We start from the raw sequence: 12,648 nt of genomic DNA, 5'->3' as shown, positions 1-12,648 counted from the left end.
TCAGTCTGCCATTCTCCAGCCAATATTATACCCAGCTGTAAAAGCCATCTTCCCACCCTCTGCCATTTTCCTGTCAATGATCTGCTCTGGGTGGGGAGGCTGGTGGCTTTTGATAATGTGATCTAATTGGGATTTGGAGGAATTGAGTATCAGGACCTTCTGATCCATCTTTTCCCCCAGGACAACCAGGGGCATTTTTCTTTTAGTCCCATTATGCCTCTTGAGTCAAGGAAATATGTTTCCCTTTATAACACATCAAAAACTGCAGCTTAAAAAAAAAAAAACTGCAGCTTTTCTGAGGTGCATAACTGTCCTCTGAGAACAACCAGAGCTTTTGTAGTAACTTCCAGGAAAGGAAAAAGAATTAAGGAGGTGAGAAGGCCGAACCCATGTGAAGAAGACTTTCTGTAAATAGTTCACCCTCCTAGAATTGATATGTGTCACTGCAAGGTCAACTGAGCCGACAGGCATCACAGTCTTTGTGTGTCCCCACAAGGTAACCGAAAGGGAGTTGAAATCTGGAGGAGCCAACACCCAGGTGACGGAAAAGAACAAGAAGGAATACATCGAGAGGATGGTCAAGTGGCGGGTGGAGCGCGGTGTGGTACAGCAGACGGAGGCACTGGTGCGGGGCTTCTACGAGGTGAGACCCAGGCCCAGCTGAGGAAGGTAGGCCAGGGCCAGGGCCCTCACCACCCCACGGCCCGTTGGGGGAAAAGAAGAACCAAGGTGGGCAGAGGGCTCAGCTCCAGTCACCAGGGTGCAGAGAGGACCCCCTTGGGGTAGACAAAGGAAGAGTCTGAGATCTCTGAGAAACCTTCCTCTTGTGGCAGGTGAAAAATGCTCTCACAGAAATGTTGTGACACATATGCAAACATTCAGTGTCTCTTGTCAGGACATGTGCATGCTGTTTCCTTTCAACTCAGTGAAATTAAATTAAGTGCAGTGAAGGCATTGGAGCACATTGTCCACTCTTGCTAGATTTCTCTTTCGTTACAGTGTCACTTTGTGCCATATGATCCCCACTAAGGTAGTAAATCAAGAGGACGGGGACGGCTGCCAGCTTCCTGGGCACCGAAGGCTGGTGTCCTTTAGCCTTTTGCAATTTAGAAACAAGACACTATCAGTGTTTTCTCAGAGGTTGGGTCTTGAAGGTTTTCTTCCTCTGCCCGTAGTGGAGGTCAACACTGCCCACTGGCTTGTCCATCACAGTTTGTTGAGAGGAGGTGCTCAGTTGTCCCCAATCCATGTGGCAACAGGGCTGAAGTCAGAGCTCAGCGACCTAGCAAAGGAGGTCTTCCCAGATCTCTGAAGGGGGGATGAAGGGCCGGAGTGGAGAAAGGAAGGGAAATATGGTTTTTTTTTTTTTTAAGTAGGATGCCCATTTCTAGGAAATAAGTCATAGTTTAGTCACAGGATACCTTTCAAGGGAAATGATAACAGTAAAAGCACTCAAGTCACTTCAAAGTGTTTGGACCTCCTGCCTTTAAAATGCAGTGATACTTGGAAACTTAAATGTGACTAGAGAACGTCAGGTCGCATTGGCTCATAACATCATTCTGACAGGGAGTATCTCAGGTAGCGAAAACCCTGGGACCCTTCTCGAGCTCCCAGCTCATCAGTGGGTTGTGTTTCAGGACATAGAGGCCACAATTTTGAACCTAGACAGGATAGTACATTCATTAAAAACAAAACAAAACAAAAAAAAAACAAAGAGTTGTAACGATGGTCAGTGTCCCAGCGTAATCCACAGAAGGACTGGTCATGTCTACACCTTCAGGGTGTTGGACCTGAAGCCTCATCTGTGTTCCAGGTCGTAGACTCAAGGCTCGTGTCCGTGTTCGACGCCAGGGAGCTGGAGCTGGTAATCGCTGGGACCGCGGAAATCGACCTGAACGACTGGAGGAACAATACGGAGTACCGGGGCGGTGAGCGGGGTGCAGGCCACGACCCTGTTGTCTGACTGGTGGCCTCCCAGGCGACCTTAGCCAGTCTCACGGTAGCCGGTTGGCAGTGAACAGAGCAGAGGTGTTTGCTACAGTCCCGGGGCCCTGCGACCCCACCTCTAGCTGGGTCCAAAACACTGTCCTCACCCCCAAGGGAAACGCCCTGCCATTGAATACTTGCCTCCCCCCTCCCTCCCCAGCCTGGCAGCCCTCAATCTGCATCCTATCCCTATGGATTTACCCATTCTGAGTGCTTCGTGTAAAAACAACCATATAACATGTGGCCTTGGGCCTGGTTCCCTTCATTTAGCCTGCTGTTTCAAGGTTTGTCCACACTATAGTGTTTCATCACTCCATTTCTTTTTGAGGTCGAATAATATTCCATTGTCTATAAATATATTTCAATATAAATATAAAATATATAAATAAAATAATATATAATATATATTTATACATGACTTATATAAATATATTTTTATATATTTTATATATTTTAATGTAAATATAAAATATATAAATAAAATAATATATTATAAATATTTATATGATTATATGAATTATATATAAATAATATAATATAGTAATTATATATTTATGAATTATATATAATTATAATTATATAATAATATAATATAAATACAAATAATATATTATATGACATTAATATAATATAAATATATATTTATTTATGTCATTATATATACATAATATAAATATAATATAAATATATATTCATTTATATCATTATATATACATAATATAAATATAATATAAATATATATTCATTTATATCATTATATATACATAATATAAATATAATATAAATATATATATTTATTCATATCATATATAAATAATATAAATATATATTCATTTATATCATTATATATAAATAATATAAATATAAATATGCATATTCATTTATATCATTATATATAAATAATATAAATATAATATAAGTATATATTTATTTATATCATATATACCTAATATAAATATAATATATTATAATACAAATACATATTTATTTATATAATAAAATAGTATAAATAAAATAATATTCCATTTTATATCTATATATAACATATATTCCATCACTTTTCAAAGACTACAAAAAACTGGGCCTTAGGGCAGCCCAGGTGGCTCAGCAGTTTAGTGCCGCCTTCAGCCCAGGGTGTGATCCTGGAGTCCAGTCCTATGTCAGGCTCCCCATAGGGAGCCTGCGTCTCCCTCTGCCTGTGTCTCTGCCTCTCTCTCTCTCTGTCTCTCATGAATAAATAAATAAAATCTTAAAAAAAACACAAAACTGGGCCTTATCTCAATACATGTGCAAAGTAGGTTCTCATAACATGCCTTCCTGTAACCTGCATCCTGAACATTCCTTCAGGTGATCCCCATTGGGATAGGCTCTGGCCTAACTCCATGTAGACGCATTACCAAGAGCCACCACCCAGAGGCCAGATCCTGGGCTAGGATACATGCCACCAGGGAAGTGCGTCCCACTTCCTGTAGGATTGGAGCCCCGTTCCCTTCAATCTTGGTTTGCCCCAACACGGTTCTGTTATTTCCCCAAATCCTATTTCTAAGTCCTCCCACCTATTCACCATCACCCTGAACTAGTCTCCTGTCTTCCTGAAACATTATTTTCACCAGGCCACTTCCTTATCCACAAAATGGATAATTTTTTTTTTAAGTCTCAAAACCATTTCCTTGTGTAAAATATTATAGAGAAACCAATCCAAACCACAGAGAGAGAGCTAGGCCCCCCACCCCAGCCTCCCTCTTCTCCCCAGTGTACTGGGCCTGAGGAGCCTCTGTGGGATCACAGGGCACTTCCTGGCATGGCATGGAAACCACCAGCCCCAGTGGCGACTCCCAGGGTCTCCGCCTGGCTGCTACCGCCCTCTGAGGCTCCCGGCAAGTCTCCCCTCGGCCCTCACCAGACCCCCCTCTGCGCTGGTGGGCTTGCTGTTCCCTGCAGATTTCTTCCTTGTTCTTGTCGTTCTCTAGCTCTCCTGTCTTCCACTCACCCAGAGCCTTCCCATCCTCCACACACACCTCACTTCCCTCTTTCTACCCCAGCCCACACAGATTTCTCCCAGGTCAGATGCCTCTTGCATTCGCAGCAGTGATGACTCTTTGACCGGAGCCGGTTGCCCAGGCTGGCTCTCCTAACTCTACTGGTGGCAGTGGCCTGACCGGCCCAGCAGGCCTGAAGGCAGCCGCTCCAAGAGCACTGATGGCTGCTGGAGATTCAGGCGTCTTCTGTTCAGCAAACTTGCCCTTTCCCTCCAGACTCTCCCCCAGTACGTGGTTACCAAGAACTAAGCTATCAGGACAGAGAAAAATACAGTGAAGTATTAGGTTGATGCGGGTTTTGTCTCTTAGGGTCCCAAGGGTCCCTAGCCACTCCTTGTCTCATTTAGATGAGGCAGGAAAATGGCTGGTGGGGTCCCATGAAAGCAGATATCTCTGAGGACACCCCTCAGAGAGTCCAACTTTTTATAAAATGGCTATTTTCTAAATCTGCTTTTGTTGTGACACTTGACCCGATGGCGTAGAAGGTCATAGACTGGTGAAGGCCATCGTTAGAGAACCCGGCAGACCGGTGGCAGCTGTTGGGGTCTCCCTGGCCCTGCCACACCCGTTGCTCTCTCCCTTCCTCCTCCTCCCTGCACATCCTCACTGGCTCCCTCCTTCTGCCCCACTCAGGGTATCACGATGGGCATCTTGTGATCCGCTGGTTCTGGGCCGCCGTGGAGCGCTTCAATAATGAGCAGAGGCTGAGATTACTTCAGTTCGTCACGGGAACATCAAGTGTGCCCTACGAGGGCTTCGCTGCCCTCCGAGGAAGCAATGGGCTTCGGCGTTTCTGCATAGAGAAGTGGGGGAAAATTACGTCTCTCCCCAGGTAGGGGCTCCTGCCGGCCTCCGGGAAACCCACCAAAGAGGGCCAGTAGACCTCGGTATTGGAGTTTGGGTGATGATCCTCTGGGAGGAAATTCTTTCCTGCCACCCAAAGTACTGTTATACGAGTTCTTGGTGAAAGATGCCAGGGAAGAGTCTCTGGGAGGTGAATTTAGACCATATTCTTAGTGGGTTTTGATGACTCATGGTATTTAGGTTACAGTGTCATGGTCCCCGTGTCAGGTGTGGGAAGCTTTCCTATCTGTTCGTAGCCCAATTTAACTTTAGGAGGACTGGCTCACCTGGTGAGGGTGGCAGGGGAGGCTGGGGGCCCAAAGTAACCCTTCTAGCACTGCATCTGTACTCCTCCAGCGCATCACACAGTACTCTGTAGGTTGACTATGCATGTACATGTCACATTTTTCCTACGATGTTTTAAAACATGTCAGGATAAGAGCATGTATTTCTTGAGTCTCTACAGTGACTTCTGTATAGTAAGCTGTCAAGGAGATTGTTGTGAGATAAATGCAGAAAAGGAGACACCAGGGATCCAGGCAGTTTAACAGAACAAGGTTCCTATGCCATGAGTTCTAACACCTCCTGGGTCCTTCCTAGCCCACTTTGAGCAGCCTTTTCCTGCTCAGTGAAAGAAAGAGCACTAAAGAGACTCCTGTATAGGTACCACAGTAAGAACTGTTGCTCATCAAGAGAAGTTTGATCCATATTATTTTCTTCTACTATGATATTTTCTAATTGTAAAAGAAGCTTCACGTTTAATTCTGCTGTTTCCCTGTGGCCTCCCAGATGCTATGGCTAAATCCCAATGGAAGGATTTACTGAACTATGACTTGCATCCAGATCTCCCAGACCTTCTAATGTCCCGAAGACCCCCCACCTGATGTCAGTGGGCATCAGGTGGCCCAGGAAACAGAGCGCGTGCCCAACTGGTCAATAAGAGCCTTGGCACAATTTTCAGCACTGGCTTCACACACTTGTTCAGCAGACCCTGGTGCTCATTTGTGTGGGTCTGCTGTTGGCTGAGCCTACTGAATTAAATCTGGCAAGAAAATAAGGCTTAAAAGGCAAGATTTCCATTTGTCTAGTTTAATGATAGATTTGGAAGATGAGATTATTTGGAAACATTCTTTTTTTTATTTTATTTTAGAGAAATGAGTTTGAGCCACCACTTGATCATAGCACCCACACACACCCCAGCATAAGGTGTACCCTGAAGAGTGGCAAAGATACAACCATCCACCTTCCAGAGGAGATTATAGTCTTAGGGAGGAACACAGCCCAATAGGAATAAATTTTGTACAACACAAGGTGGAATCAGAGGAGCACTGAGAAAGGGAGGTAAGAGGAAGGTGCTATGAAGATAATAGAATACAGACCCGCTCCCGATTGAACTGGCAGGAGGAAATGCCGCAAAGATGATGACACTTAGGTGAGCATCGAGGGGCAAGGAATGGTAGAGGGCAATTCCAGGCTGAAACAGAAACATGAGCAAGGCCTAGAGGTGGGAGATGGCCAGCAAGTGTTCAGGAAGGAGAGCCCAACCAGTGTGGAGGACAAGACACCGAAAGTGATACAAGGGATGAGATTGAGAAAGATAGGTGGGTCTTGATGGGTCACAGAGAGAAGACTGCTGAGGAGTCTCTGTTTTATTCTTTAGGAAATGGAAATAGGAATTGCTTTTGTCATTTGGGGGTCACAGATTGAGTCTAGTTACATATTTGCTTTTGAGAAGCTTTGAAATATACATTAATATTAAACCACACTAAGAGCTTATAAGATGGACATTGGGCTTATAATCAGGCTCTTCACATCTGGGCCAAGGCATCCCTAAAAATCTGCTGTTCTGCAAACCCCAGAGAGCATCCTGGGGAGGCAAGGACTTTACCCTGGGCTGAGAGTGTCCCAAGAAGCACGTTCTGAGATACCTCTGGGAGGAGAGTGAAAATGACCCCCTGGATAGTAAGCCCCTACTAGTCTTCCTTATACATTTTCTGAAGATCCAAGAAGCTAGAAAGTGTCACCAATATGTGAGGAGAAAGTAGTAACTTCAGACTTCCAAGAATAGCAGTTTGGATAGACCTAGCCGGACCACATGGCAGATGGCAGGAAGCCCTGAGGCAGCATCTGCAATGAGTTGCAGCCGGGAAGGGCCCAGAGGCTGGCAGTGGCGCCAAACAGATACCAAATGACCCAGGACTTCTCAGAGAATGTGAGCCCAACTTACACTGCCCACACTGGAAGGAGAGGTGGTCTGAGCTGCTTTGTTCTCAGATCTTCCCCCTGCAGAAAGGCAACTGGCTTCCCAGATGAGAGAACCAAATAGTGTCACAAGCAAACCTAAACCATAGGCCAGGCCAGATAAAACCTTTACATCAGTTCATGTCCTTGCCTCCTAAAAACTGTGGGAGGGTTAGGAAAGAGGGTTATGAGAGTAGTGGTTTCCAGAATGTAATTTTACAGTGTCTTGTGAAGAAAGTTCAGTAAAAGATGGGTGGGACAGTCCCTGAGGTTGAGGTCGAGGAGCTGGCTGATTAGGGCATTGAACATGCCATCCATGTAGACTTAGATGCCACACATCTGGTGGGAACACCTGAAATGGGGAGGATTTAAGCAAAGTACCAGAGATTTTAATAAATGTAATGAGCTGGAAGATCCAAGGGTATGGAAGATGCATCTAGATCACTGATTTTCAGTGATTTTCAAACTTTTCGGCCATAGGCCACAAAGAAATACCTTTTACGTAACACCACAACCCAGTACGTGCCTAATCTACTTGTGTGTACGTGTGTGTCTGAAATACAGGTTCCTGAAAACAACATTTTACCCTTCTTGGCTGCAGATATCATGCTCTATCTTCTAATCTATCCTATTTGATTGAAATAAAATTCCAGATAAAACCTGGAGTTATGGGGGGAAATATCTAAATGGCATGAGATTCAAAGGAACAGAATTTTTTAAACATCTGATTCCCTCTTAGTTTTTATTTATTCATTCATTTTTATTGAAGTATAGTTGACACACGACGTTACGTTAGTTTCAGGTGTACAGCATAGCGGTTCCACAAGTCTATAAGTTATGCTGTGGTCACCATGATGGTGGCTACCATCTGTCACCCTACAACACTATTATGATGCCATTGGCTATATTCCCTAGACTGTGCCTTTTATTATTGTGATGTATTTATCCCATAACTGGAAGTCTTTACCTCCTACTCCCCTTTATCCATCTTGCTCATCCTCCCACCCCCTCTTCTCTGGCCACAACCAGACTGTTTTCTGTATTTATGAGTCTGTTTTTCCTATTCGTTTGTTTGCTTTGTTTGTTTGTTTTTGTTTTTGTTTTTTTTAGACTGCACATATAAGTGAAATCATTTGGTATTTTTCATTCTTTATCTGACATTTCACCTAGCATAATACCCTCGAGGTCCATCCATGTTGTCACAAATGGCAAGATCTCATCCTTTTTTATGGCTGAGTAAAAGGAACAGAAATTTTTGATCAAAGATTGAAAAATAATGATCTAGAATTGGCAGTGGGGACCGAGCAGAGTGCTAAGTGCCATCTACATCACAGAGTGTGGCAGGCTGATCATTGGCCATCTCCACTCATGGGGACTGAGAACGGGTGCTAAGACTTGTCGGCCATGTCCAGAAGGGAAAAGTGAGAAAGTTTTCTTGCCATGGAACAAGGACTGGGGAGGGTACAGAGGAGAGGCTCCACAGGAAAGAAAAGCGTGGAAGCTAGTCAGAGTAGACATAGCACAAGATAGCATGGAGATGGAATAAAAAAGAGATAAATTTAGGGGTTTACATTTTGAGCAGGGACCAGGGATTACAGAACTAGGAGTAATGGGCAGTTGCATAAAAGTTGCAAGCAGAATTCTGACAACAAACTTCACTGCAGATGTAAACTGAGCCCAAGCCCAGGTAGATGGGGGTCGGGGGGGTTGGTTAAGGTTGGGCAATTGGCTTACTCTATAGCGATGGCTCTCAAAGGGGATGGGAGAGGTGATTTTGCCTCCCTCCCGGACATTCAGCAATGTCTGGGACACTTCTGGTTGTGGTGGAAAGGTGCTAGTGGCATCCAGCAGGTAAAGACCAAAGATGCTGCTAAACACCCACATTGCACAAGACAGAGAATTAGTAAGTTTAAAATATCAGTAGTACCACGGTGAGAAACCCTGCTCTATGGACCATAGGCTACCATGGAGGCTTCATGGAGCCATTGGGAGTTCAGAAGAGAAACTGACAGCCACCGAGAAGCCATAGAGAAGCCAAGGGGAGAGAGATTCAAGAAGAAAAGATGTCAAAGGCTTTTAAAGAGCTTGTGGAAGTCGAGATAGAGAATGAGCCTCTGGATTTGGGGATCAAGAGGCTCTTGAAAAGGTTTAAAAAGAGTAGGTTCAGTAGTGATGAGAGTGAGAACCATCTGTAGAGTGAGGCTGTGGTTGGGCAGTGGAAGGAGATGGCATGAAGGGGAGACAGGACCTCCAAAGCGGCCTGACAGCTAGCTGAATAACCAGCAGCAGAGAGCAGCAATTTGTTTGCTTTTAGTAGTGTTGTTTGCTTTTGACCAGCCTTAAAGTGGTCTCTTCTGGGGAGAAGCATACTGTCTTTGGCATTGGTTACCATTTTAATCGATAACTTGGAAAAAAATCAAGGAGACACGAAAACCAATCATGAAGATGATACAAATTAGAAGGGCAAATAATACAGTGACTGACACAATCTAAATCCTGACTTATCTCAAAATGCTGGAACCCTAGATGGACACCAACAGAGTGAAAATTGACCTGGCGTGATTGCAAAGATCCATGTGGGGTTCCAAAATATCAGTTGCACAAACAGGAGATGAGGGCGATTCATCTGCCAGTAGCTCATGTGAAAAAGGCTGAGGGTCTTGAGTCCCCACAGGTGTGACACAGTTCCTGAAATCATAACTGCAATTGTGGTTGCATTATTAAGAGAAACTCATGGTTAAATGATGATTCACAGATTACAAAAGGCATTTATGTGCATTCTAACATTGGTCCTCGCGACAACCCCTCCAGGTATACAGAGCATATATTATTAGTCACATTTTACAAGTGAGAAAACTGAGTCCAGAAAGATTAATTGACTTTCCCAAGGTGATAAAGCTAATAAGTGGTTTAGACTGCAATCGGAATAGAGGTCTTCCAACCCCCGGTTTTGTACTTTTTCCACCAACCCCCCACACCCCAGAGGACTGGGCACAGTGCCCAGGGAGGAAAGTGAGCAGATGCTCTGGGCTGTCAGAACCACACCTGGAGGACTGCAAGCATTTAAGAATGTTGAATTGAATCATGATTTGATTGTGTTTGTTCATTCTAGTTTATAAACTAGAATCTATTTTAGAGAGTTAACCAAGGCTGGTGATAAATACGGTAAAAGCAATTTGAAGAAACTCGAGATGTTCAAGCAAGGTCTTGAAAAGGTGCCATTTGCTAATGCTTTCAGATTATTCCCAGAAATTACCTTTTACAGCATTAATTTGGTTTGCAAATATGGGATTTTTTGCTGTAACTTTTCCACACGTGAGTGCCACTTTAAAGAACCAAGACAATGACGGCTGCTCATATCTCACGCTTAACTAGCTCAGCTAGGTTCAAAAGCATAGGGATTGTTCTGTGCCACTTAATGTGGTTACCCAGAGCCCAAAGTATGTCCTAGTTTTAATCTTTCTAAACATAGAGAAGCCACTATAATTGTCATCCTACTCATTTTAATGAATGCTTTTCCACTTTTACTCCAATGAGTTCAGGTAAAATATGTTAATTATTCTCTTGTGAAGTCACCGTAGACCTGATGGAATGAATCTTAGATCATAATCTGAGACCTCCTCTAATCTTGGTCTGTTTTTATGTTTCTTCCCAGTTAAGTCCTTGAAGCCTAAGGCCAGATGCACTGCTATCCTGTGCCGACTGTTGGAGCTGGTGGGGGGAGGGATTTGGGGGGTCATTTCCCAGGGAGCTATGAGCAGAAGGAGGAATGGCTGTTGAGAGGCAAACACAACAGCATCCTCCCCTGGTTCTTCCTGTACAAGAAAACCTACCTTCCCTCCCTGCTCTTCCCACCCCTACCCCCACCTCTCCCTACCCCTCCCCCACGCACACACCCAGATAAGCTCCCTTGTACCCTGACCACTGCATCAGCCTGATCAGAAACTCTGAAAACAAAGGTATAAATAATACACAACTTCCCTGGGGATCTTATAATTAGAAGAATTCAATCTCCCAAATGAAATTCAAATGAGGGGAGAATGGTCTCTTTGGTTAGAGTTTTGTTTAGTTTTGTTTGTATATATATTTGTTTTGTGATATTTTATCTTCTCTTTTATTTTTTATTACTTTATTTCATCTCATTTTAATGTACCCTTTTTTGGTGCTAGTTGGCTTCTCAAAACACCTTTGCAACACCCCACCCCTTCTAGGGAGCAAAAGGCATGAAGTTAACCTTGAGCTGCACCCCCCACCCCCACCTTCCTCCCTAATTTGGTACAGGCCTTGGCCTCAACCAAAGATTCCATAAAAACAAAGAACACCTGACAGGAAGAAACTAGTCAGGTGATTTGAAGTTCCACAGGAGGAAAGGGTGTCCTGGGCCTCTCGGGCTCACCGCTGAGCCCCATACAGGTGACACAGGATCTGGTCCTGGTCTGTGCATTAATGCAAGGCAGGGGAAGCCATTCCTTATCTAGACCAGATACTGGCATGCGTGAGCCTGCAGGATGAAGGAAGAGTATGACAAAGTAGGGCACAACTTGGGGCACAAGGATGCTCCAGGCAACCAGGGGAGACTATTCTCTAAGCTCAGCTGTTCTTGGAAATGCAACATTCTGGTGTCTGGTGTCAGGTTAGAGGTGTCGCACCAAAAAGAGAAGAGTCAGACAGTCTCCAGGTCACACCTGATTCAATAGAGCATTGGATCTCAAAATTCCAGGGCATCCGGTGGCCCATGTACATCATGCCCATGGTTTACCGTGACCCAGAAATCAGAGCTGGACAAGGAGACTTGGGAATATGATCCTCTGGTAATAATTAGGTTTCCGCCTCTTTCACTGACCACACCCAAGCTCATATCTCAGTTGCAGAATAAAGCTGGTACCATAGAGTTCATGTCTGGCTTGCTAGTACCGTTCTACGTTAATGTGGTTTGTTAATAAATGCAAACCATCTGTTTCTAGTTATTCTACTCCCTCAACTGGCTTATTTTGTCTAGAAGGCTGTCATTCTTCATTGCAATGCTTTATGGGGGTCCCAAATCGTGGCTCTGCTCACTTTTTATTCACTTCGGCTTCATAGCTTCAGGTGGATCACAGATACATACAAACCAGTTGTTACCTTTGAAACCAACACCTTCACCGATCTTTTCTTCCCCATTCAGGGCACACACCTGCTTCAACCGATTGGATCTTCCACCTTATCCCTCGTACTCCATGTTGTATGAAAAGCTGCTAACAGCAGTAGAAGAAACCAGCACCTTTGGACTTGAATGAGGACATGGAAACTCACCTGACATTTTCCTGGCAGTCACATCACCCTTTCTGGGATGATCCCCTTGCCCTTTCCCTGAACCAACTCTCCTTTGATTTTGGTATTTCATGATTTTTATTTTCAAACCAAATCAGGATTGACAAAAGCTGTGCATGAAGAACTGCCTTCTTCTGAGATCCAACCTTCAGGCTTATCTCCTCTATTCTCGATGAACTGCTAGCCTGTATGCAATATTAAACAACAGCTGTCTCAAGGTCTGTGTGTA

At 44.2% G+C, this 12,648-nt stretch overlaps 1 protein-coding gene across 1 annotated transcript in view; it reads left to right on the top strand.

Moving 5' to 3' along the window:
- Positions 1-12,639, top strand: part of HECW1 (HECT, C2 and WW domain containing E3 ubiquitin protein ligase 1) — a 434,806-nt gene extending 422,167 nt beyond the window's left edge. Inside the window, exons 26-29 of the mRNA XM_055301338.1 lie at positions 497-643; positions 1,814-1,928; positions 4,659-4,857; positions 12,274-12,639. Of these exons, the coding sequence (XP_055157313.1) occupies positions 497-643; positions 1,814-1,928; positions 4,659-4,857; positions 12,274-12,385 (573 nt within the window). The 3' untranslated portion in view covers positions 12,386-12,639. The remainder of the gene's footprint in view (positions 1-496; positions 644-1,813; positions 1,929-4,658; positions 4,858-12,273) is intronic.
- The last annotated feature ends 9 nt before the right edge of the window (positions 12,640-12,648 follow it).

This window comes from Nyctereutes procyonoides, unplaced genomic scaffold, assembly GCF_905146905.1.
Source record: "Nyctereutes procyonoides isolate TBG_1078 unplaced genomic scaffold, NYPRO_anot_genome, whole genome shotgun sequence".
NCBI classification, from domain to species: Eukaryota; Metazoa; Chordata; class Mammalia; order Carnivora; family Canidae; genus Nyctereutes; species Nyctereutes procyonoides.
Note: the sequence above shows the minus strand (reverse complement) of the source record. Positions and strands in the feature narration are given on the sequence as shown.